General features: G+C 65.8%; 1 protein-coding gene across 1 annotated transcript in view; it reads left to right on the top strand.

Moving 5' to 3' along the window:
- Positions 1 to 17,994, top strand: part of IQCA1 (IQ motif containing with AAA domain 1) — an 85,967-nt gene extending 67,973 nt beyond the window's left edge. Inside the window, exons 15-19 of the mRNA XM_036022671.1 lie at positions 3,339 to 3,538; positions 11,585 to 11,671; positions 13,719 to 13,896; positions 17,070 to 17,308; positions 17,652 to 17,994. Of these exons, the coding sequence (XP_035878564.1) occupies positions 3,339 to 3,538; positions 11,585 to 11,671; positions 13,719 to 13,896; positions 17,070 to 17,308; positions 17,652 to 17,777 (830 nt within the window). The 3' untranslated portion in view covers positions 17,778 to 17,994. The remainder of the gene's footprint in view (positions 1 to 3,338; positions 3,539 to 11,584; positions 11,672 to 13,718; positions 13,897 to 17,069; positions 17,309 to 17,651) is intronic.
- The last annotated feature ends 7,713 nt before the right edge of the window (positions 17,995 to 25,707 follow it).

Below are 25,707 nucleotides of genomic sequence, written 5' to 3' on the forward strand. Positions count from 1 at the left end.
TGCATTCACAGGGCAGACGGACGGTCCCGTGGGCTGCCGTCCGGAGGGAGCGCAGCCGCAGCAAGCACCCGAGGTGAAGACGCGTCACCGTGGGCCAAGGGCGGAGGCTACGGTGCACCCTCACACCCAGGCCTCCGTCTCTCGGTCCCTCGGTCCCTCCTGGGTCACTGACAGGGTGTGTCCTGGCTCTCAGGGAGCCCGGCTCTGCGGGCTTCCCTGAGGTCCACTCTCACCCCGGAGGGGGCGGCACAGTCCCCATGGACGAAAGCTCCACAGAGTGCCCAGAGGGCCGGGGCGCAGGCTCCCCGGGACAGAGCGCCGCTGCCGGGTTCGTGCTGCTTCAGGACTTCAGTCCGCCCGCGGCCGGAGTCGGGTGGGCGGGGGTGCGGGGGAGCGCCCAGCCAGCCCGGGGGAGCGCCCAGCCAGCCCGGTGCAGCTGCAACGACCGACCGTTCTGCTCTGGGAGCCGCCTTTCGTTTGCTCCGTTCGCTCTAAAACGAGGTGGGAACAGTGTTTGGGCTCTTGGGCTTAAACAGGAACTGCAGCCCGTGGGCGAGAAATAGTTCGCTCCTCTTGCACCTACATGTCGGCGGCAGCGCCTGGAGTCCGGGGGTGGCACTGACAGAACACACACACCGGGAGCACGCAGGCGGCCCTGGAGGGCCCCGTGACGTGGGGTGGGTGCAGTGACGTGGGGTCGGCGCAGTGACGTGTGAACAAGATGGAGACCTCAGTGCCCCCTCACTGGGGGCCGTCTCCCTGGGACGGAAGATTCTGGAACCCTGGGACTGAGAGCTGGCGAGATCATAGGACGCCCCTCACCAGCGGGGCCGGCGTGCGCCTGCACCTTCCGCCCCCGGGAGCAGGGACGGTGTCGTCTCTGAGCCGCCGTCAGGAGGAGGAGGAGGCCCAGGGAGCGTCCTGCCCGGACCCTCCTGTGTCAGCGAGGAACCTGAAGTCGCCTCCGGCTGCTGGCCCCCCAGGCTGCAGGCCGCAGGCCCTCGCCCGCCCTCGGGACCACCATGTGTGCCCTGCCCGACCCGGACACACGGAGAAGCGCGTCCACGCCTGCCTTTCACGTGCTCGGTTTAAATGTCAGCCGTGGAAACGGGCGTCCAGTTACAAAAAGGAATGTGTTCCTTGGCCCCGGTGGTTTGGGTCACCGCTGCCAGGACGGAGCCACAGTCCAGGGCCCAAGCCGCTGCTCCTGCCCGGCCCCACTGCGGGCTCTGCTGGCCGCCGCCCCGCCCCCGGGATGGGGTCCGAGCTCGCTCTCCGAGCCCCTGGGCGGATAACGGAGTGCCTGGACGCCTCTGCCCACAGCGACCCCCTCCCTCCCGGAAGTGCTGCTGCCCCCCCCCACCCCCGTGCAGAGGGAGGGAGAGGGGAGGGGGGGCCCACGGAGCAGGGGGCCACTGCTCGGCCCAGGAGAGCCCGTGCAGGTGGGCGCTGGCCCTGCTTTTCCAGACGAGGGGGCCACGCGGAGCCCAGCACCGGGGAGCCGCAGAGCCAGCTCCGGACACGCACACACCCTCGTGACGCGGACCCTCCGGACACGGAGGGCCTGGGGATTTAGTCCGTCTCTCAGCAATGCTGTGTCGTTTTTCTGCCACTGGAAGTTGAGATGGGCAGGGAGAGCCGTGGACGGGGTGGCAGGTGTGTCCCCTTCAACCGCCTACACCTGTCCCTGCCCATCGGCGGTTCAGAGGTCAGCGAGGCCCCGGGTGCAGAGGCCTTCCCAGCCCCGCCTTTACCTGCCCCAGTGACCTTGGCGACCACCCCCTTCCTTCTGGGAAGTCACTTCTCTGGGGCAAATGCACACCTTCTCCTGAGTCCCCCCGCCCCGACCCTCGACCCTCCCTCCAATTGTTCCCCTCCTCCCCCGGATTCTGTCCCCAGCACTCGACTCCACGCTGGCCTCAGCCAGCACCTTGGCCAGTCCGCAGCCCTGACCGCCCTCCAGGGACCCCGAGGCCGGCGGCACTGTCTCCCCCACCCCCCCCCCCGATGCCCCTGCCACACCACCCATCAGACATCTGCCCCCCCCCGCACCACCGGACTCCCCAGGCCAGGCCTGCACCCCTCCCTTGGAATCCCCCCACAGGACCCCTCCCCTGCAGGCTCCACTTCTGCCTGTGCTTCCAAGCTGGCCCAGGTGCCACCTCCTCCTGGAAGTCCACCTGAGACCCCCCCACTCAGGCCCCCCCACCACCCCATTCACTGTAGCAGCTTCTCTGACCTCTCGCGGGCTCTCTCGGATCTCAGCACCGTTCCCCTTCCATCCTGGCCACGCCCACTCAGGTGTAGTAAGTTCTTTCCAGCACTTCCTGGCTGCCTTCTCGTGGGAACCCAAAAGCCACCGGCTGGACCAGGAACGGAGCGGCCCTCGGCGCCCAGGTGCCAAGGAGGCCCCACGAACAGGTGTCTCTCTCCTGCGCGGAGAACGGTCTCCCTGATCCGCCACTCGCCACGGATAAAACGTGCCCGTTTAATGTCACTTTACGGAGGACTTGCTCCAGACCGTCTCCAGGTGCACGAGGGGCACGCCGGGGAGCCACAGACACTGTTCCCAAGTGCATGGCGAACGCACGATGCCTTCTCAAGTGCACGAGGAGAGGAAACAGAGAAAAGCACCGTGATGGTTACACTGTGGACACAGGCACGGCTGCATGGGCAGTGCCCAGCGGCTGAGCAGGAGGGGCACACCGGGGGGACGGCTGTCTCCACGCCGGCCGGGCCGGGGCCGGGGCGCGTCCCCACCAGGGACGGACCGCGTGGTCGAGCACACAGGCGCGGACCCTCGGTGACGACACAGTGACTCCGGTCACTCTCCCGTTGAGGGTCGGGTGGCCTCCCCGGCTGACCGGCTGGAAAGGGCGGGAGAGCAAGTCTGGCTCCGGTCGCCAGATCTTGGGGTCCCCTTCGTCCCCTAAGAGTCACTGACGGACACGTGTCAGCCCCTGCCTGGCCACCTCCAGGACCCCTTCCCGCGCTCTCAAAGGACGAGATGCTGCTGACAGGCGGAGAACCCCCCCTCTGTGCCCCCAAAGCTGTCAGAGGCTTTAAACCACGAGTGTGGGGAAAATGGGGGGGGGGGGAACAATGGGTCAGTCAGTTACCCAAGGAGACCCCCGGGCCCCGCCTCCAGCCCCCGCCACAAATCAGCGCCAGCCGAGCGGGAAGGCGCGCCTCTGGTCTGCGGTGCTTCAGACCACGCACTCGTCACGGTGGCAGAAACGGGCCCCGCCGTGGAGTTGTGGAGTCCGGGCCTGGAGTCCAGGAGCAGCCACCGACTCGCTGGTGGGCGGGACTTACAGCCCGGGCCCCGCCCCTTCCAGGCTCGGCGGAGGTGCACGCGAAGGCGCCGCTGGTGAAGTCCCTGCTGCTGGCCGGACCCTCGGGCGTCGGGAAGAAGATGCTGGTGCACGCCATCTGCAGCGAGACGGGGGCCAACCTCTTCAACCTGTCCGCGGACAACATCGCGGGCAAGTACCCCGGCAAGAGCGGCCTGCAGATGATGGTGCACCTGGTGCTCAAGGTACGTGCGCGCGTCCGGCTTCCCGTGTACGCGTCAGACCCCGCGGTGGTCTCCTCGGGCCGAGTGGAGCGGGCCCTGCCGGTCAGCAACTCAGGCCGGCGCGAGCCTCCTTCCGCGAGGTCTCCCCGCGTCTCCCTGCAGATTCCGTGGGTGCTGCGTGGGGCTGGGCACCCAGCGGTGAGAGGCGGCTCCGTCCTTTGCAGCATCACTCCGCGCTGCCCCGCAGAGCGGCCTCCTTGGGCCACGGGCGCGCTCTCTGAATCGCTCCTGCCTCTCGTCGGAAATTGAATCCGGTTTCTCCGGCAGCCCACCTCCCCCCAGGAGCGGCCTCCGCACCCACATACTCTGCGGTCCCTTCTCCCATCACACGGCCGGAGCTGTCACGGGCAGGCACCGTCTGCATGACGGGCCTCACCTGGGGAGCAAGGGGGCGCCCGCAGGCAGCCGGGCCGGCTACAATGATGCAAATGCTCGGTTGTGTCGCAGGCCGGTGGACGGAGTGTCCTGAGAGGTTCATGTGCCACCAACTCTGCGGTCTTGGATAAGCTTCACCCTCCCCAGCCCCCCAGTTACAGCCCCCTCAGTGCATGGGCCAGGCCGGGTGGTGGGGGCGCACTGTCCACCCGAGAGCGGTGGTTCCCTGACACAGTCTGTGGATGATGATGGTGATGGACAGACAGATGGATAGACAGACGATAGGTGACTGACAGATGGGCAGACAGGACGCGTATGTGCACACTGGGATTATTCCGCTTTAAGGCGTTTTGGTGCAGAGTATTTATGTACAACACTAAAACTTCTCGGGACTCCGTTTTTATGTGGTTGAATCCCTTCCGGGCAGACCATGGGCTGCTCAGCTGCACCCAACGTTGTTTTGAGTGCGTTTCAGTTCAGACGGTGGGCCGTGCACTGTGGCACCGCCTGGTTCTTGTGTTTCCTGGCTGCTCTGCGGGCTGCAGGGGCCGTCTCTAACTCACCACAGTCCCCGTGGGGTTAGCGTGGTGCTGTCTCACATACCACGTGAGGACCTACGGCAGCACAGTCTTTCATGTTTTTGTCATACAGTTTACATCTGGAAATGTGGTAAACACCACAAGAGCGTGTTGTGGGTTTTGGGTGAGTCCTTTGCCTTTTAAAGAAAAGAACAGGGGAAGTCCGTGTTTTGCCCTTGGTTGAGTATTTCCCATCCCCAGTGCTTTCTATTCCGTGCCGCCGGTCCACTTCCCGCCCCGTGCGACTTCCCTTCCGGCCACAGGCCTTCCCTTCGTGCTCGCCTTCGGTCTACAGGCAGCGGGTTCCTTCCCGCAGCTTTCGTTTCACTCATTTCACAGTGTCTTCACGTCAGCTCCATTTCCGAAGGATAGCTTTGCTGGGCATAGAATTCTGGGCTGACACTTGTTTCTTTCAGCCCTTCAAAGTCGTTATTCCATGGTCTGAGGCGCAGGGCGTTTAAGTGACTTCCCTAGGTGGCAGTGTTGCCACGTGAGCGGTTACAGTGTGGCCACGTGAGCGGTTACAGTGTTGCCACATGAACAGTCACAATGTTGCCGTGTGATCAGTTACAGTGTTGCCATGTGAGTGGTTACAGTGTTGCCACGTGAGCGGTTACAGTGTTGCCACATGAACAGTTACAATGTTGCCACATGAGCAGTCACAATGTTGCCGGGTGATCAGTTACAGTGTTGCCATGTGAGTGGTTACAATGTTGCCACATGAGTTGTTACATGAGTGTTTATAATGTTGCCGCGTGGACGGTTGCAATGTTGCCATGTGAGCAGTTACAATGTTGCCATGTGAGCCCGTCCCCGTCTGCATGGGAGCCCCCAGGTCTGAGTGCATTACCGGCCTCTTGCTGAAGTCGGGCTGACTTCAGCCTGTCAGCTCCCACGTACCTGATGTCTCGGTGCTCCTGTGGGATTCTGGGACACGGCCCCTGGCACGACCATGCTGTCCTGACACTCAGGAAATTTTTCTGCGACTGAGAGGTAGTTTTCTTGGTATCAGATAAGCTACGCTGGCATTTTTTTTAGAATCATTGCAACCCGACATCACATGACCCACAAAATGCCATGTGTCAAATTGTCAGAAGGTGGACCGGCGCCCTTGTCCACCGTGGCCGCTCCGTGGGACAGCGCAGACACACGCCTCGGGAAGCCCCGCCCCCACTGTGTGTGTAACCGATCTGTGGAGGACCCGGAGGCCCAGGGTGGGAGTCCTTCAATTAAAAGGCTCATGCCGGGAGGATGCCAAGTCCCGGCATGCGTGACAGGCCAGCTGTCTGCGCTGCAGACAGTGGGGGTGTTTGCTTTTCATTAAGCGAAAGAAAGCAGGTGAGACGCGGGCAGGGAGGCGCCCTGCGTGCGCCCTGTGCTCGGTGGGCCGCAGCTCGGGGGCCGCAGCGGGGGGCGGGCGGCGGAGGAGGGCCCATGGTGTTCGCTGGGGAGGCGCAGCGACAGAAGGCCCGGTGACTCCTCCTGTCTTCTGCAAAAGGGTCCCCGCTCCCCAGTTAGTCCCCGGAGGGCAAAGGCCGCAGCAGCCGGGAACCCGCCACAAGGTCAGGGCCGGCCGGGCCTTGCTCCAGCCCCAGCGCCCTGCACGTGTGACAACACGGCGGGAAGACGAGTCTCTGATTGTTCCACGGCCAGGCGTTCGAGTCCACGCGTTCCCAGCGTTCCCGGAGGGTTCCTTTCCTCTGCTCGCTCACAGGAACTGCAACGGAAGAGCAACTCGGAGTCCTCGAAGAAGTGTGTTTACTGCCACTTAGAACGCTCTCTGCAGCCGAGCAGCTCACGCAAGGCTCTTCCTTCGGCCGGAGCCGCGCACACGAGTGGGAGAGAAACCCACCTCTACAGTGGGGGCAGGACACGCGCAGTCCCCGGCCGACCGGGGAGCGGCACAGACGACGGGCACGTCACCCGTGTCCCCTGGACAAAGGAAGTCAGCGAGGCGAGGCCGCCACTCAGCGAGCCCCGGCCCCCTGGGGCTTGTGTGCAGGACAGGACGTGGGGTGGGCGCGCAGGAAGGATTGCCCGCGGCCTCGGCCGGGAGCGCTGCCCACACGGAGGAGTTTTGCGGGCACCCTCCCTCTCCCCTCGCACGCCGGAACTGACGCCCCCACTCACACACAGAAACCCGTGGCCCACAGTGCCCCATCCAGCCAAACACAGAGAAACGCAGGGCCCGGCCTCTACGTTCAAGGTCTGTCCCCACAGCCCCTCCCGGCCCCAGCCGGCCTCCGGGGCACAGGCGGCTCCCTGGCACCCTGCCCCGGGGACCCGTGTCCTCGGGGTGGCCCGGGAGCAAGGCCACGCCTCGGTCCGTGTCAGAGGGGAGAGCAGGCTGAGGGCCCGCCCCGCCAGGGTCGGGTCGGGGCCACAGGGCCACGGGGGCCAGAGAGTCTGGACCAAGGGAGGCCGTGGTGCTGCCCCCGCCTTGGTGCCACCCCGGAGCCTCGCTGGGCTGGCAGCGGGCAGCCAGGGCAGCGCGCCGAGGGGCCTGTCCAGATGGGCCGGAGTCGGCAGCTGGGCCGGAGTGGGGCGTGGGGGCTGCTGCTCCGGGCTGGTAACCCAAACAACGGCCGTGTTGCCACTCGGGGGTGATTTGAAAGAACACAGACACAGATGTGCAATAAATGTAATAAATGCGTTAGTCCCACCTTCACACGGTGAAACTCAATACGGAGAGAGCGGAGACCTGTGCCTGACCCAGCACACAGAGCTGCCCCAGCCAGCCAGAGCGGGAGGGGGACACAGGGGGGGCCGCCTCAGGTGTGAAAATAAAGGGGCCGCCGTCAGAGGGCCGGTCCCCTGCACCGCGCCGGGCGGAGGCGGCGAGCGCACGTCGGACGCGTTCCCACTTCTGCTTGTTTTCTTTAAACCCAGCCGTCGTATTTCAGGGCGGTTTCAGGTTCCCGGGAAAGCCGAACCAGCAGTGCAGGTGCGCTCCGCGGGGAGCGGGGCGCCGGGCAGGGGCCAGGGTCCCAGGGACGAGCCGGGGCCGGAGTCGACGCCGCAGGCACCACGGGGCTTTTCACCAGCGCGAAGACACTCGAGAGCGGGGCGCCTGCAGTGAGGCTGAAATGGGCCGGCAGGAGGCGCTGAGCGTGGCCTTGCACACGGGCGTGCAGGCCCGTGCCTCTCGCAGTTGGCGCCAGGAGCAGGAGCGGCTGGGAAGGAGAAGGGGGTTCAAAGGGAACCCCCCCCACCCCCCGCGCTTTGCAAGCCTGCCGCCCTCCAGGCCCCGCCCCTCTAGGTCCCGCCCCCTCGAGGCCCCGCCCCTGCGAGCGCAGCGGGGTCCTCAGCAGTGGCACTAACGCGTTCCTGTCACCAGGCTGCTCCGCCCACTGTGTCACCTGTCACAGTCTGTCCATGGCACCTGCATCCCCAGCCTTCTCCTCCTCGCTGCCTCAGTTTACCTTCCTTTCCACGCAGGGTCAGCCCAGCCGCGCTCCTGACTCGGTCACTCGCAGTTTATCCCAGCCGACACCCAGCCGGGGCTGGACTCCGCAGTGTTGTAGAAGGCAACGCAAGGGCAGAGAAATCCAAAATACTTTAGAACAGTAGAAATACAACACGTCCCACATATCAGTATTTGAACAGAATCTCCGTGACCACAGTGCAGGAAAGTGTGCCCCGCCGTCCCATCGCAGCCCCCCCACCCTCCCCAGCACGGCAGCACCGCCCTGGTGGTGCCCTGCGCCCAGCGACCCCCGTGCATACATAGGGGGCTCCGCTCTCTGCAGGCAGCGCCCCCTCTCTCTGTTCCCAGATGCCCCCTGCCTCCCACCCCAGAGCCTGACCCCTCGCTGATGCCCAGCCAACGTGTGTGGGGTGGGTGGGTGGGCGAGTGGGTGGGTGGTCCTTTTCGGTTTGGTGAACCGATACGCAACTCCTGAAAAAAGGAGGCACCTTCTCCTGGGTTTTGTGTGGCGAGAAAAGTAGGACCCTCCCAAGAAGAATCTCCGGGGCGTCCCGGGGTGGTCTGGGCAGACCCGGCCGGCCAGACACACGGGTTTTCCCTGTGCCGCCACCTCACCCCAACCTGGGAGCCCAGTTCTGGCCCCGAGAGTTCCGTAGTGTTTCTTTGGGGAACCCCAAAGCTCAAACTCATAACACTGACGTGGGTGGAGAGTCTTTAGTCTTTGACAGAACTTTCCGGAATCTGAAAAGGCACACGTTGGTGGCAATCGGTCTTCATTCCAGGACTTACACAAAACGGAAACCCGCAGTGACATTTGGTGGGACTGAAGCGCCCCCTGGTGGCCGTCGCAGGAAACGCTCCCATGGAACCTGTGAAGTCCAATCACGCATTAATTACATGTAATTGTCCATGACCTCCAGCTGCCTGTGGGTAATTTCAGCGAGGCCTTGTCACTGCTACACGGAAATGAAAAGAGCAAAGGATGCCATTTTTCATTAACAAACTGGCAAAGAGTTTTTTACCGTTAACACTCACTGAGAAGAGCGGAGAAACCGACCTTGGGGCTGGGGAGGGAAAGGGAACCCCCCCGGCCGGCACGTGGGCCACATGTGTCAGAGCGTGAAGGACACCCCGGCCCTGCCCCCGGTGGCATTATGTCAGCCATCGCTCCGGGGGACCCGCCACGCGTGCCGAAGGGCTCCCCCCGCCCCCCCGCACTGTTTGGGTGAGTGAGAGGGCGTCAGCCGCCCGGATGCCCAGAAACCCAGGGCCAGGTCAGCAGGTCACGGGCACCGCGGCACAGGGATGCTGGGTGAGTGTGTGTGACACCAGCGCTGGAGGGGCCGTCTCGTTTTTGCAAAGCCAGGGTCAGGAAGGGTCCACCTGTTGCCTCCAGCCTCGCCTTGCGCCCTCTGTGCACGCTTGCTCTCGATTTCCCGGCGCCCGGGGCACCGCCACCCGCTACCACGTGCTTCGCACACGCAGCCAGCGTCCACGGGCTCCATTGTTAAGTCCCTGACCGATGATGCCCCACCGCTGCCCGGGTCAGAGCAAACTTGGTGGGCTGGCCGAGGCCTTTGTGACCACCCCCCAAGTGACCGAGCAGCCCCCCCCGCCAGAGGGTAGGCCTGGCCCTCTCCAGCACTCTGACGCCCCTCCCTCCCTGGGCCCCCTCATGGCCTCAGGTCTGCCCACCTGCCATTGGCAGGCTCCTAGAGGGCGCGGCCCCGCCCAGTGCGTCCCAGCCCCTCCGGGACAGTTTCATGAGTGGGAGAGGAGGCTGGCCCTCTGCGTGCGTGCCGGGTCCCACGTGGTACACCCACCCGGGCTCCCTCCCTCAGCAGTCTCGTTGGAAACAGCCGACTCCTCCCCAAGACTCCTTTTCTCCAAGGAAGGAGCTTCCACCCCTTAGACCCTCCTGGTGGGAGAAAGCCCCTCCTTGAGGCCCTCCTGTCTGCCCAGGACGGAGCACGCTCATCACGCACCCTGGCCAGCCCACTGGGGAGGACAGTCGGGGAGATCAGAGACCCAGTCTCGGGGGACCGGGCAGTGGTGGTCTGGGAGCTCGGCCGCTGGAAGGAGAGGTGACCGAGGAGGACGCAGCCCCAGGGTGACGAAGGGTCCGGAACAGGCACCTGTCCACCACGGTGGCCCACAGGCTGCTGCCTGGCTGTGCGGGGCGCCGGCCCAGGTGCCAAGCAAAGGCAGGTCCGCCCCCGGCTCCACCGCTCCTGCAGCGCTGGTGGGTGCACTGCTGACCCTCCTCTCTGCCTCAGTGGCCTCCTCTGTAAGAGGGGACACAGTGTGGGCGCGCCCGGCGCAGCACGTGGCCCTTGGCGAGTGAGGGGAGTCCTGGGCATCGAGGCGGTAGGCGCAGGGTCGTTCCCTGTGTTGTTATGTCGTTAACGCTGAAGGACTCGCTCGTTTCACTCAACAACAACGGCGCCTTTCCAAACTGCCGTCCTCCGCACGGCACACCGGCGCCCCGAGCAGGCGACCGACCGCCCTGGGGAAGGAGTCCCGGCACGGGTGCAGCCAGGGCACGGGCAGAGTGGAACTCCCCCGCCAGCGCGGAAGGAGCGGGCCGTCCAGGGACTAACTGGCCACGTTCAAGTTCCACAGTGCAGCATGGCCGGCAGGGCACAGCCACGTCGGGTCAGGGGCAAGAAGCAAGACCGGTGGTTTTGAGGCCACCCTGAGCCAGCGAGGCGCCTGTTTCCAGCCCGCCCGTGGGGCTGGGTCCGTGAGGAGCAGGAGGAGGAGCCGCACCGGCGTCCCCGGAACGCCCGCCCGCTGTCCCGTCACCACCGGGGGGAGCTGGACCGAGCGAGCAGGAGCCCACAGGTGGGGGCTCGGAAGACCCCTCACCCCAAGTGGACGGCAGAGGAGGGGCCTGCTGCCGGTACGGGAGCGCACCCACGGCCAGGACAGCGGGTCACCTGAACATTGTTTGTCCGGGGGTTTCGGTGCCAAAACCGAGATTTTTAAGAGGAACTGAAAAGAATAAGATCTTACCTCTGTTATAATAAAGTGTCTTTTTTTCCCTAAGAAGCCGAAGACCTTTCCCCCACAAACCTCATTTTCTTATTTCCCTTCGGGGCAGGAAGGAGGGAAGCTTTGGATTTAAACTCAAAATAGCTTCTGGGGAACAATGAGTCCGAGAAGCTGCGCCCCTGGGCACCGAGCCGGTCCCTCGGTGGCAGGGAGCAGGCCGCACTGGGAAAATGGGGGGCGTTGTGCTGAACCCACTTTTCTCTGGGTGAGCCCACCTACCGGCACCCGGGCGCACCGGGCCGGCTGTCCTTCCAGCGGGAGGCCCAGGTCCCCATTCGCCCGTCGGCTGCAGAAAGTTGTTGACTGGCTGACTGGAAGCCAAACGGGGTCGAGGCCTGGGGACCCGGCTCAGGACCCACAGGCGCCCCGTGGGCCCTGCCCCGGCGGTGGGAGCGGCGGGTGGCAGAGAAGGAGCACTCGGTCACCCGCACGCAGCAGCGCCCACCAGCCCCGCCACCTCCCCAAAGGCCAACACAGGGAGCCCTGGCATCCTGCTGTCCCCTGGGGCCCCGCCGTGTGGCCCGGACGGACGGATGCACATGCCTGACTCAAGGACCCTCCCTGTCCCTGCAGGTGGCCCGGCAGCTGCAGCCGTCCGTGGTGTGGATCGGAGACACGGAGAAAACCTTCTACAAGAAAGTCCCCAACACCGAGAGGATGGTGAGGCCCCTCCGCCACGTCTCGGTCCGGGCCTTCCCACCCTCCGAGGGGGCCCCGTGCCAGGGCTGCCTCTGCTTTTGGAGAAGGTCTCACTGTCCCGCGGGAAGAAGGGACCCAGGGGCAGGGGGCAGCCCCTCCCTCTGCCTCAGGGCTTGCCCGTGTGTGAAGGGCCCGGTGGCCGCTTTTCTGGGGCACAACTTAGGGGAAAATGAAGGAGCGTGTAGGGGAGGGGGGAGGGAGCTCCAAGAAGCCCAGGCACCTGGTTCAGAGGTGAGAAGCATTCAGAGAACTCTGCTCCGTTTAAAAAAAACGGCCCACTCGGGAGTCATTGTTAGGACTTCCTATTGTTCGCAAGGAGGAGTGGCAGAGGGCCTGAGGCTCACGCACACAGAGCGTCAGTCAGAGGGGGCCGGAGGCCCTCCTGCGATTGCTTCCTTCCTCCGTTTCTCTCCCCGCGTGCCCCTCCCCCGCACTCCCCCCCCCCCCGCAGAGCACTGGCAGATTTCCCACGAATTAAAAAAAAAAACTCGGACACCCACGATTCTTGTTCCACGTCAATGGGCACCAAAGCCAATAGTGGTGGTCCACCGTGGATTTCTGATCACATCCGCGAGGACTTTAATCACTTTGGGTCCTAGGCATTAGACATCACCGTGAGCAGGTGGAGAGGGTTTGGATGAAGAACGGAAGCTCAGTCTTTCCTCCCCCCACGGGCCTCCAGTGCCCCGTGGCTTTAGACGCTTAGAGGACTCCTTTATTATTGCATCTGCGGGCCGGGCAGCTAGCGCCCTCTGCTGGTGAAGACGCAGACCTGAAGGCTGGAGTTAGTGACCCGCCCCCACCCCAGGTCACAGAGCTAGGAGAGGAGCAGGGCGGTGCTTAATCCACCCCGATGCAGTCAGAAGCTTCCTCTCACTCCTGGGCCAGGGCTCCTCCGTGGCCGCTGGACGGCAGCGTGGGCAGGAGGGAGACCGTGGGCCGTGGGGACTCGGGACATCGCGGTTCCTGGCCTGCTCTGCTGCTCACCTCAGCTGGCTGTGTGTCCTTGGCGAAGTAACTTAACCTCTCTGAGCACAGAGGGTTCCAGCGAGAACAGCCCCGAAGGTCGTGCAGCGCCCCCCCCCCACGAGGGGCGTGAGCGGTCAGCAGCTGCAGCCCTGGTGGGCCTTGGTTCCATCCGCTTCCGCGGCAGAAGCGTCTGCCGATGGACGCATCGGGGGAGCCCGCAGCACTGAGGACCCCTGGGTGAACCCAGACCGCCTGACGAACACAGGTCCCCGTCACCCACAGGGCCGCCGGGGACCTGAGCGACCCCAGGCACACCTGGGCTGCAAGACCCCAAGCACACCGCACCCCGGGGTGTGGGCCCAGCCCCCCGCCCCGGCAGGCGAGAGCACCGTGGGGAGGGAGCCGCTGTGTGCGTGTCCTCCAGCTGCACTCGGGAACGGGGTCCCGCTCACCCCCACGTCCTGGGCCCGCCCCTCGGAGAGCGGGGTTCCTGCTGCCTGCCCAGGCACACAGCTCGAGCTGGAGCTCGAGGTCCCTGTGTCGTGCTGCTGTCCCTCGTGCATGGGCAGATCAGACTCAGCGAGCAGGTTCGCCGTGTTGCCGGCGGCCTCAGGGAAGGCAGCCCCCACCCCCCCCCCCCCCATGACTGGGCATCTCTCAGACGTGAGCCCGGGCGCCTGGGCCCCCGCCCGCCGCAGCAGTTGGCTGGGGCCCTTGGGCTCACGCCCGGAACAGCCCGGAGGGACGCGGGGCCCCACACGCTGACCCCACCCCAGCCAGCCAGCTCCCTGCGCTTGGAGACCCGCCACTCTCCCCGCCACTGCTCTCAGGGCCCAGGTGCTAGAACGTTCTGCAGGGGCTTCCTCCCTCCCCTTCCAGATCCGAATCCCAGAGGGTGAGGGCAGGAAGCGCCCGCCACCACTCGCCCGACCAACACGAACGAGCCGGCAGCCCCTCCCCTGGAGCCAGGGCCGCGGAGCCTTCTCCCCTTACCTGTTCTCTCCCCGGGGGCTCACTCGTCCCCCCCTCCTCCCCCCAGATCGAACCCAAGCGCCTGAAGAAGCAGCTCCCCCGGATCCTGAAGCTCCTGAAACCCAACGACAGGATCCTGATCGTGGGGACCACCTGCCGCCCCTTCGACGCAGAGCTGCAGTCCTTCTGCCGGGTCTACCAGAAGATCATCCTGGTCCCCAGGCCGGACTACGCGTCCAGATACGGCAAGTCCCCCGGGCCCGAAGCGGGGCTGTGGGCGGGCGCTGCGGGGTCTGCTGGGAGGGGGGGGGCTCGTCACCCAGTCGGCGCCGGGGGGTGTCCCTGTGGCCCCGGTGGCGTGCGTGCCCAGACAGCAGCCGAGCCCGGCCCCGCAGCTGCGACTGCCAGGTCGTAAGGGCGGGACGCGCCCCTCCGTTCCGTTGTGCACGCTCTGCTTTCCCCCCACGAGAGCGGAGGAGTTCAGACGGGGGTGATGATTCCGAGCCCCCTCCTGTGCGTAGGGGAGGAGGGCTCATCCTCGGGCCTGCTGTGAGCCCACACACAGCCCACACCCACCCTCTGCCCGTGGCTCTGCCCGGCACCTGGTCCCGAGGGGAGCCCCCCAAGAGCAGACATCCCAGGGGTTCGGGCAGAAGCTGGAAGGAGTCTTGGGACCCGGCGTCAGGGGCCAGAGACCCACCGTCGCCACACGTGGCCAGTCCCACGGCCAGCCCAGACCCACAGGCAGTGGGCTCCCCGGGGCGTGAGCACCAGCGGTGAGGCTGGTTTCGGGGCCACGGTGGCGACGGGGGCGGCAGCGCGGCTGTAACGGAGGGGAGGGGACCACGGTGGCCGCAGCGGGGACGCAGTAGTGGGTTTGGCGTTAACGACGATTGTGAGAATGACGTGACTTCTGCTCATCCGCCGCCGGTCACAGCGGCACCACTGAAATTGAGGGGCTGTGCAGTCTTTTCGGGGGGGCCTTCGACCCCCGGTCAGCTCAGAGGACAGCGTTCCCCCCGCGTTCTGTGGGCTCCCCGCTCAGCCGCCCCGTTTGTAGTGCTCAAGCCTTACCGTCTCGATGAAGTGCGGCCCCGGTGTCATGAACCCTGCTGCACCCCAAGTTCGGGCTGGCTGCGGTCCCGGGTCCTTCTCCATCCACCTGGCAGCCTCTCCCCGCCGCCCTCTAGGGCCCCACTGGGCCCTGGCCCCCAGCCAGCATCTGAGCGCAGGGGACAGGGGCAGTGCGGAGGGCCTCACAGGAGACTTGAGGGACCGGACACGGAGGGGCTGACTGGTCTTCACCCGGGTTGCATTGGCCGCACCCGGGTTGCAAGGCGCGGGCTGCGCGTCCCGGCAGGCAGCAGAGCGGGAGGGGCAGGGAGTGCGCACCCACCCACCCCCCACACCGCCAGGTTCCCCCAGGCGGCCCTGGGCAGGCCGGTCCAGGAGGAGAAGGGAGGGTCCGCCCGGGACACGCAGTCCCTGAGGTCGGCCAAACACACCCCAGCAGCTACTTCTGCCCCCACATCCAGCCGTCGCCTTCAAAACGTCTCCGAGAAGAAATCCCGCGCCCGAGGGTGATGGATGCCTGTCTGATCCCCAGACACCCCTTTGTGCGTCCTCCTCTCCTCTCCGCCGTCCCGCCGCCGCCTGCTCTGGCCTCTCTCCCCCGGGGCCGGTTCCGCTAAAACCCCATCCATCACGCCCCCACGGCCCCCACCCGGGACCCCGTGCGCGCTCGGGCGGGCCCAGCCGAGTCTCCTGGTTTTTCTGGAACTCCAGGCTTCGGGGGCCAGAAGCTCCTCCATGTCACAGCCACCCCTCCCTGCTTCTGCAAAACCCCAAACGAAACCCAGCTTGAAGATGCCGTGTCACCGCGAGCACACGCCCGGGTGGAGTCGGTTTGGGGCGCCAGAGCGGGGAGGGCGGCCCGGAGTGTGGGTCCCTGCAGTCCAAAGGAGGGGAGGTCATTAGAGTCGTCTGCAGAACTGGGGTGCCCTTCTAACCCCAGAGAGGAAAGTGGAGTACGTCACTTGGTCGGGAACACACCTCCGCTGCCTGCAGCACCCCCCTCCCCCCAGCTCGATTCCCTGGCTCCCCGGCCTCACGGCCGCAGCGCTGCCCGCCTGAGCCCGTTCTGGGCAAGTGTCGTTCGTGGGCGCAGCTGGGCTGAGGCCCGGCAGCCTGCCGGTGGCCCCTGTGCCTCCATGAGCCCCCAGCCGATGACTCCCGCGGCCCCTGACGCCCTCCCAGCCCCACGGCGGCTGTGAGCGGTGGCTCTGTCCGAGCGGCCCAGGCCACTCTCCTGCAGGCTGCTGGCGGCGGAGCGCAGTGCACCTGGGTGGACGGGGGGCAAGTCCGGCTGCCTCTCCCGTTCTCCGGAGCTGGGGGTGACTCTGGGCCCGTGGGCCAGTCCCCCGGTGGCCGTGACGTTCTGTGGTGGCCATGACGTCCTGTGGTGGCCGTGACGTCCTGTGGTGGTCGTGGTCCCTCGCAGGTGCTTCTGTCCCTCGGCAGCAATCACACCTCCTCTGAGCAGCTCCGAAGCTGTGTGCTTGGATGAGGTGGTCGCTTAAGGAGCCCGGCTGTGCTCAGTTCCGGTGGTCATGGTCACGGTTTAAGAAAACGTTCTGGATGCTCCCCACGGAAGGTCAGAAAGCTCTAGGGACGGCTGGCTGACCAGGCCTTGTCGTCTGGGTACGGCCACCACCCGCTCTCCGTGCAGCGCCGGCCGGCTTCAGCGGGGTGCTGTCCCGGGCGCCATGCACCGTCCGCTGTGTCTCCAAGGTTGCGTGACCCTCAGGGATCGTGCCATCGTTCCTGTCCCCGAGTCCCTGCATCCCGAGCGCCTCGGCTGCCCCACGCCCCGCCCGCCCAGCGAGCGGCCCAGCGCCCCCTCTGGGGACAGACCAGTCAGGCAATGGGCCCACCGCTGCTGGGGGCGGGGGAGAAGAGGGGCGGGCTGCTTCATCTGCTACGGGGTCTCCCCCAGGGCCTCGAGCCCAAGGGGGGGCTGAGCCCGGTGGTGGCGCCGAGGAACAGTAGAACCTGCACATAAAAGTACTCGCTTTTAAAAACTCACGCTCCCCCTCGTCCACGCTCTGGAAGACAGAACATCCCGAGGAGCAGAGACCCGCTTCCTCCTGGGAGCATTTCCCGTTCGGGAAGAATCCGAACGTCCTTAAAGGCCCCACACGAGACCGCACTGACCGCCGTCTCACTTCTCCCCGCCCATTCGCAACGCGGGCATCCGCAGACCTCACCCCGCGGCGAGTCATCGGGCTGAGGAAAAACGTCAGCGCGGACAGCGTGGCGGGGCATGGCAGGGCGTGGCGTCCTGGGTTACAGCAGGGTCAGGCTGCCTTCGCCGTGTGACCCCGTCCCCCTGTCTCCCCCGCCCTCTCGGACCCCACAGTCCTGTGGAGACAGATCATCCAGCGCTTCGGCGGGGTCGTCACCAACACCCTGAACATCAGCTGCCTGGCCAAGGTCAGCGACGGCTTCACGCAGGGCCACGTGGTGCAGGCGGTGCGCAGCGTGCTCACGGACCGCAGGGTGCGGCAGCAGCTGCGCAAGCCGCTCGTGGCCGTGGAGTTCGTGGCGGCCCTGAGCAGCCAGAGCCCCGTCTACCAGGAGGAGGAGGACAGCTTTAAGGTGAGGGGGGCGGGCGGAGTCTCCACAGCCAGCCCGTCCCCGGGGTGCCCGAGCTCCGGGGGTTGGGGCTCTGCCGTTTACCATGAAATCTGGCAGACTTGAAATTTTTGGATTATAAAATCTTTCCAGACTGGGAAGCGCCGTGGGTCAGCTCGGGCCCGTGGCCCCCCAGATGGTGCCGTGGCACAGGTGGGCGAGCGCTTCCGTGGGACACACGGGGGGTGCCCACAGTTCAGTGGCCGCCTGCCCCTTCCGCCTCGACAGGGTCTCCCTTGTTTCTGCGAGCAGCCCGGTGAGTTCCCGGCCTTCTGACCTCTGTTCCTAAACATCTGCTTCCTTTCAGAGCTGGTATGCCAAAACGCCCCTGGGGAAAAGGCACGCCCTGGCCTTGCAGGGCGGGACCCCGAGCAAGGCCAAGGACAAAGGAAAGAAGGGAAAGAAAGGGAGGAAGGAGAAGAAGAAAAAGTAGCGCCTTTCCGAGTAGCCGTCCTGGGCCCCGCCCCGCGACGGCGGCCCCCGCTCCAGTCTGAAGAAGACCCCGCGTCCACACGGCTGGCCCCACCGCCGCAGCCACCGAATCCTCGCAGCCAGACCTTCGCTGGGCCGCCCACTGCGGCCGCGGCGCCCCGTGCTCGTCCTAGAGTGTGTGACTGTCCCTCAGCCTCCGGAAGTTTGTGTGAAACCAGCACTCACTCCCGGTCTTCGAGATCGGACACCGTCTCGTCGGTGCCGGTTGCCAGATTTTACGCGTGACCGGAAACACTCTCCTCCGACAGCCGGCGCCTTGCCGCGGTCTGTTTTCAGCGCCCTGGCCGTGTACCAGTCCGTTTGCATCGTGTGTTCCCTTGCACGGGTTTTAGCGAATTGATTCTTTGCACTAATCATAGACTTCATATAATGGAATAAAATTCTCTTGTCTTTGAACTGACTCAGTAATTTGGCTGCTTGAGCTAAAAAAAAAAAAGCAAACTTTAAAATGAATCAAACCCTAACCCTAACCCTAACCCACGGCCCTGCATCCCCGCCCCGCAGGCCTCACCTGGGGACGGGGGACCAGAGCCAAGAACGGAGAAGGTGCCTGGCAGGTGCTCCTGGGCCTGGGGGTGGCGGTGATGTTTACCGTCTGCACGAAGGGGGGGAGGGGGGTGCCACAAAAACATCCGCTTCCTGCCCCCTGGGAGCCCGGGAGGAAAGGCTGACGCAGGCCCCGCGGCCCCAGCTGCACGGGGCTGGTGGGGGCAGGAAGGGCTGCTGCCTCTGCCCCAGGGCGCACTGCGCAGGGCCCCACACCGAAGGGCGTCTCCCCCAGAAACCGAACCCGCTGTCCCCGCCCACAAGCGGGGCTCCGAGAGGGCAGCGGCACACGTCCCGGAGGAGCAAGGAGTCCAAGCGAACAGTGATGTGGGGCCTGCCCTGCGGTCCCCAGGCACCACAGGGGCATTTCCTCGTCCAGAGAAGCCCTGGGTCACCCCCACCAAGACCCTCCAGCTCCAAGGTCCCGCTGCCCCGAGGTCAGAGGCTTCCCAGAGAGGAGGGGCCACGTTAGCCACGCCCCCAAACAGCTGGGCTCCTGTACATCCTAGAGCAGGCTCCCAAGTGCCACCGGGCAAAGTCCTGTGCGTGCCACCAAAGCGTCAGCCGGCACAGGGCGAGGGGCACCAGAGTGCTGAGAGTTTTGTCCTGAAAGACACAGACCCTGTGCTTCTGGGGGAGGTCGACAGCAGGCGCTCAGAGGGGGCGGGCTCTCTCCTTATTTCATGTTCCAGAGTGGCAGCCCCGGCGCTGGGGCCCTGTCAGGGCAGAGGTCACGTCCCCTTGGAGGGCAGGGCCGTGCGTGTCCAGGACGCCCCTGGCCAGGCAGAGCCCCCCGGGGACCCTGGGTGGGGGGCTGCCTCCAGTCTTGCTGGAGCCACGTCGACGGTTAGAATAAAATGCTTTTTTTAAGCTCTGACGAGCGCGTGCAAATTAAAGCAAAGGAAACCGCCTGCGGAAAGCGGGGGCCTGGGCCGCGAGACGCTGCCCTGGGTGAGCGGCCGCTCGCGAGGAAACCGCTCGGAATGTCCCGTGAACTTGAAGGCTGGAGCAAAGCAGACGCTGTGGCGTCTCTGATCTGCTGCCAGTTTTAACCGTCATTCGCACTGAAACCTCAATCTCACCGCGTCCTTGGAGCGCTCACCTGGAACCCCACGGTGAGTGTTTAGAAGGTGGGTGGTGACGTGGGAAACCACGGAAACCGAGACCTTTAGGGAGTCGACTGAGGATGAGAAGTCCTGCAGGGGGGCCAGCTAAGCAGAGGCCCTGAAGGGGACTTGGTCGCCCTGAAATTTCCCCACAGCAGACGCTGGGAGGAGGCGCGGGAGGAGGGGCCACGCTGTTTAACCACTGGATGTGCCCACGCCGTCCCCGTCGACAGCCCCGTCCCCTACCCGCTGGGACCGTGCCACACCCCACGCCCATGCCTGGGTGTCCAGGTGTGAGCTCACCTCCTGGAAGAGACCCAGTGAGCCAAAGGGGGTCCCCAGGACCCTCACGTTCCTACCCAGGGGCCAACCCCACAGGCCGCTGGGCCCACTTCCGCGTGCTCTGGGCGGTGACCCTGCACCCAGGATCCTCCTGTCTGCTCACCTGGGACCCTCTTCTCCCGCCATAGCGGCCCTCCGGCCTCCACGGAAGCGGGAAGGCAGCGTGCAGAGCGGGGCCGGCCGGAGGAAAGTGCTGACCGGAAGGACGTGACGATGGAGGGCCAGCCAGGGGATGGGGGCGCCAGGCAAGGCCCTGCCCTGAGGCCTGGGACCTGGGACCGGGATGCGGCGGTGGACCCAGACTCCAGGCAGCCTCAGCACCACCCGAAGTGACCTGGCAGGACTTGCCTCTGGGTGTCCAGCGGCCCGGCCACTCCTGGTGCCGTCCACCCAGGGCCGTGTGACGCTTCACCTGCGTTTCTCAGTGAGCGGGGACCCCTCGGTGCGTGGCCCCCCAGCAGGACTAGACCTGAGCCCAAAGGCTGGTAGCCACCGGACCCCCGGATCCCCGCGGCTCCCGGCGGGGCTGTGCTCAGAGGCCCTGGCCCCTGGGGGGCCCTGGAGCGCCCCAGCTCCCCCCAACCCACACAGCGTCCCCGAGGGGGCCGACTCCAGCAGCCAAGGCGGAAGGATGTCCCCCCTCTTCAAAGGCAGATTGTGCTCCAAGTGGAAATTAATTGATTCTGCTTCAGCCACTTTCCCAATTTTCGAGAACTCTGCGACTGACAGCCAGCTGGTGCGGCGCGCTGCCGTTGTGCCTGACGGCCAGGCACCGACCTCACAGGCGTCGCGGGGCCGCCCGGCCCCCACTCCGCTTCCGTGCGGGCATTTACAAGCAGCAGCACACTGCCCACGTCCTGCGACGGCAGCGGCGCTCCTCGCATCGCGGGAGCGGGAGTCTGCGGGGCCGGTGGGAGGAAGTGCGAATGCAGCCGCCGGGAACTTCCGTTGCGTGGCCCTTCAAAGGGGGTGCCTGCCCGGCCCCCGGACAGCCACGGAACCCCTGGGGCTCCTCTGAGAATCCTCCGCCCCAAGTCAGTCTTGCAAATTGTCTCTGCCCTTCAGACGGCCTCTTTACTCTCCTCGGGACGCGGAGTGACTTTGAATCCTGCAAACGCGTCCTTACGCACACGCAGGGCGCGGGTTTTGGTGCCGCCTGATGGAAGGGGCCGGGACGACTGCGCCGGAGCCTGGTGGCAGTGCCGAACCTGAGCGCGGCCAGGGCTCAGTGTGCGCACCGGCACGCCAAGAGTGGCTGTGCCACCCTGCGAGCGCGCTCCGTCTGCACCGGGCTGCCGTGGGCCGCGGCGTCGCCCGCCCCTGCCTTTCCTCCCGGGGTGGGGGAAGGGGAAGCGTGGCAAGGACTGCGGGGGCCAACTCATGCTCTCTGGCAACCAGACCGCACAGGGTCTCCGCCGCCCCCTGTGGGCTGGGCGGTGCGCCACCTGCTGGCCAGACTGTGCACAGGCCCGCGCCCAGGGGAGTTCCAGACCCCCGGGCTCTCCCACCCTCACCACGCCTACAGAGCCCTGCCCCGCCTCTCCGCACTCGAGGCCAAGCTGTCCCACCCCCCGTCTGCTGGTCACTTGGCTCGCGGCCTCCCTCACTGCTGAGCGCAGAGAGGACTCTGGTTCCTCAAGGACATCCTAAGGGTGTGAGCAAGAGGTGGCCCGGGGCACCTGTCCGGGTGCTGGCTGAAAGGCGGGCCGGCAAGTACACCGCTGGGGTCACAGTGCCCTCCAGTGGACGTCGGCAAGCACTGCTCCTCGTCAACCCCCGACGAGGAGCGTGGAGGGCCCTCCGCTGGGTCTGCAGAGGCGGAACCTCTCACTCAGTGTAAAGAGGGCGGCGTGTCCTTTGTGAGTACGTGTATCTGTTATTAGGAGTGAGCCATTCAGCGGCTCTAATAAGTCAGCAGCGTGCAGACGCCCACGGAATGTCTGTGTCCTGCCTGCAGGGGGCGCCCCCGGCTCAGCCTGTCCCTGCCTTCCCGCCCTCTCGCTCTGCACGTGCCCACAGGGCGCCCCCTCCCTGGCCCTGTGGCCGGTGGACAAGCCCAGGCAGACGAGCGAGGGGAGGGCGAGGAGAGTGACGAGAGACTGTCAGTAGCTCGCGGTTCCTTCGCACCGTTTTGCGCACGGCACAGGTGTCCAGCCGCCTCCGGAGGACGTGGGAGCGGAGAACGGCCGGACCTCGGCCGGGGCACGGCCACGGGGGGACTGTGGAGCGCACGGTCTCGACCAGCTGCCCAGCCGCCACCGTCCCGGCCCAGCCCCTCCCCGTCTGAGAGGGACAGGAGTCCCCCTGCGGGTTTCACGTGGCCGCGCACCCCGGACACCGTCGGCTGGGGGGCCGTCCCTGGCCAGTGGCTGCCCAGGGAGAGCGTGGCCTTGGCCTGAGCGAGGCACCGCGGACGCACCAGCAGCTGGAGGCTTCTGCTGGCTCTGCCTCGGCGGCTGGAGGGCAGGCTCCCTCCTGGCGGGAGGTTCAGGTGGTCGTCCCCAAGGCCGCGGCGTTCTCCATCTCACCTCGCCGTCAGCGCCCGCGGACCCGCCGGCCAGCTGGGCCGTGGCCAGTGTCACCACCTCTCACGCAGAGCTGTGCTCACTGCCTCTTCTGTCTCTGCTCAGCAGGTCCCCGGTGGGGCCGGGCGGGGTCAAAGTTTCGTGTGCTCGTGACGCAGAGTGGGGGGTGAGAGTCAGACACTGGCCGGCCCTGGCCACGGGGGGTGGGGTCGCCTGGGTCGGGAGCACCCCCAGCAGAGGGCGCCTGTCAGTCATGTCTGCCGTCACAGAAGCAGGAGCGCGAGACCCCGTGGGAGGCACGCTGGGAGGCCCGGAAGCCTGCGGGGGCGTTGCACCTGCGGCCCACGGGACTGTGACGTCCCCTCAGAGATGGGTGAGGGGGTCAATCTCAGGGTACGTGTTCGTGCAACAATAAAATCACTTTTTAATGACATGATGAGGAGAGACCATTTCAACCTTGAGAGCTGGGGAGTCACCAGTTCACTGTGAGGTGCTCTAGAAAGAGCATTTTAAAGGGGGCCCCTCAGCCCTGGCTGGCGTAGCTCAGTGGATTGAGCACGGGCTGTGAACCAAAGTGTCGCAGGTTCGATTCCCAGTCAGGGCACATGCCTGGGTTGCAGACCATAACCCCCCAGCAACCGCACACTGATGTTTCTCTCTCTCTCTCCCTCCCTTCCCTCTCTAAAAATAAATAAATAATCTTTAAACCAAAAAAAGGGGGGCCCCTCAAACAGAACTGGGGAGCACAACGCAGAGGAACTAGCACGAGGGGCAGAGGCCCACAGGGCCTGGCCCCCGCCTGGGCCCCCGCCACCCCCCGACGGGGTTTGTGCCGTCTCTGACCTGCCAGGCCCTCACCGCTGAGCACCCAGGACAGGGAGATGCTCGGTGGGGGCCCTCCTCATGCTAGAAGCCGGAGAGGCAAACCCTTAGCACCAAGAATCCAGGAGCAGATGAATCTGTTTAAATGTCTCCTCCCGAGTCCTGAGCACCCTGAGCACCCTGAGGGCCCGGACGGCAGGGACACCGTGGGAGGGCAACAAGACCCGACTCTGAGGACACGCACTTCTGACAGCCGAGGGCAGACTGATGCGTGCTCGCCCCCCCCCGGCTCTCCTAAAATGGCCCCACTGCGTTCCAGGGGTGCGGCTGGGAGCGGGCCGTGCAGTGAGGAGAAGCGTGTGACCGGTTATAACCTCTGTGACCACTCACACTCGGGAACCTCAGTGAGTCAAGGCTGCAAAGGCCGATGTTTTGAGAGGCGAGATGCCAACCAGACAGGCTGAACACAAGACGCTAACCAGACGGTTCGGAGGAAGTGAGGAAGGGCAGGGAACGTGACCCCTGCCCCTTCACTCCGACCAGAGGCAGGGACCCCACATGCCTGCTGCAGAGCTAAACTGACCTGTGACGGCCCGTGATTCCCTTTCTGTCGTGGCCAATCTCGGTACCAGTGACCGCTGCGCCCCCCTTACCACACCGCCCTCCTGCACACCCAGGCCCACGTGGGCGCATGTCCGTGCACCGCAGCTGACAGGTAATTTGGAGACCTGACATCCTAACGACTTCCGTCCGCTGGGGAAGGGAGAGCAGGGCCCCCCTGAACAGCGTGCATGTTCCAAAGCCGTCCTCCCGGTCGCCTCGGTGAGTCCCACGGAATGAGGCCCTCTCAGCGACCAGGGCTGTCAACCAGGAGAGCGGAGGAGACGGGCGATAAATCTCCTGGAGCGTGGGCGTCTCGGAGACTGGCCGGCAGCCCCTCCGCCCCGGCATCCTGCTGGCATTATGAGGTCAGTGAGAGCCCTGCTCCGCTTCTATGGGCCAGATGGCCTCTCTCCGAGCACATTGCCCCGGAGCCCGGGGCCCGGCTTCCGCGAGGGGGAGGGGCGCTGGCCGGTGGAACAGATGCGGTGCCCCGAGGCCGCCCCCAGACGCCTTAGGGCAGCCGGAGGTCAGTAAAATGCCCTCAGACGCTGCCCCTCATCTCTGCCGGGGGGGGGGGGGGTCCCTGGGATTTGGGAGAGGACAGAGATCGTGAGTCAGGTGGGGGAGAAGGCCCAGCACATGGAACAAATCCTTTTTACTGGGGAAGAGCTGAGTGTGGCCCACAGCAAAGGGATGGGGGGCGCGTTTATGCAGCCAGGAAACAGGCCACCGGGCAGGGGAGGGGAGGGGGGGAAGGGAGGGGAGGGGAGGGGAGGGGCGCGGGGGGCGAGTGTTTCCCAGGGACAGAGTGTCCGTCAGTCTGGGGAGGGGATGCTGGTGGCGGCTGCACCGCAAGGGGCCGAGTTTAGAGCCCCTGGGCTGTGCACCGCAGGTGGTTGAAGCGGCCGATCCCATGGGGCGTGTGCTCTCACTCACCTGTGACGGGCTCTGTGCGCTCAGGCACGCTCTGAGCTGGTCCCCGGGTGCCTGCTCTGAAGCAGCCTCGTCTTCCTTCCCCAGAGCCCCAGCAAGGAGCCGACCTGGCCAAGGGTCCGCGTCACCGCAAGCAGAGACTGGCCTCCTGTGCACCAGCAGGTGGTCTGGCTCCACGAGCCCCACCCCCCTGCCCCCAAGACGCTGCCCGGGCCCCGGCGGCAGCGGGAAGCACTGGCTTCGGGTCAGGCGAGCGGCGAGATCCGGTCGTGTCGGCCGAGGAGACGCTCACCGGTGTTTTACCGCCACCAGTCTCGGTGGGCCCGGCCGGGGGTTCCGAGCAGTCGTGCCGTCTGGGTGTCCTGGGCCTCGGAGCTAGCCTGCACCCCCGCTGGGACCCCAGAACCCCAGCCCACCGGGGAATCGGACGGCACAGCACAGCAGGGAGGGACGGACTCAGGTCCCTGCCCCCCAGGCTACGCCCAGCCTTCGGCTTCTGCGCTTCCTGGAGCTCGGACCCCCGTCCCCGGGTACAAACGCCCCCCCCCCACCTGCGGCCACCCCGGGACAAGCACCTGTCGTGCACGGGAGCGTCAGCCATGCAGACCCATCGTCCTCTGCAGGGAAGGGGGCGGCTGACGGTCAGCAGGCCCGGAGAGGCCAGCGGCACGCCCAGGGCACCCGCTGACGCTTCCCCGAGCAGCACCCACGTGATCGGGAAAGGGGGTGTTTCTGGATCCCCGGCCCCGGGCCCACACTGTCCCTGTATCGGGGACAAGAAAGCCCCACACCCTTCCCGTGGCACGGACGAGACGCCTGAGTCGCACAGAAACCAGCTCGCTCCCCAAGGCACAGGGCCGGGATCGGGGGCACTGCCCCAGCCTCAAGTTCACCACAGCGGAACCCCAGGTCCTGTGGGTCCAGCTCTTCCTGCTGACCCCTCCTGCACGGGCAGCCACACGGATGCTGAGGGTTCTGGCCTGTCACCCTCCCA

Source organism: Phyllostomus discolor, chromosome 4 (genome assembly GCF_004126475.2).
Source record: "Phyllostomus discolor isolate MPI-MPIP mPhyDis1 chromosome 4, mPhyDis1.pri.v3, whole genome shotgun sequence".
NCBI classification, from domain to species: domain Eukaryota; kingdom Metazoa; phylum Chordata; class Mammalia; order Chiroptera; family Phyllostomidae; genus Phyllostomus; species Phyllostomus discolor.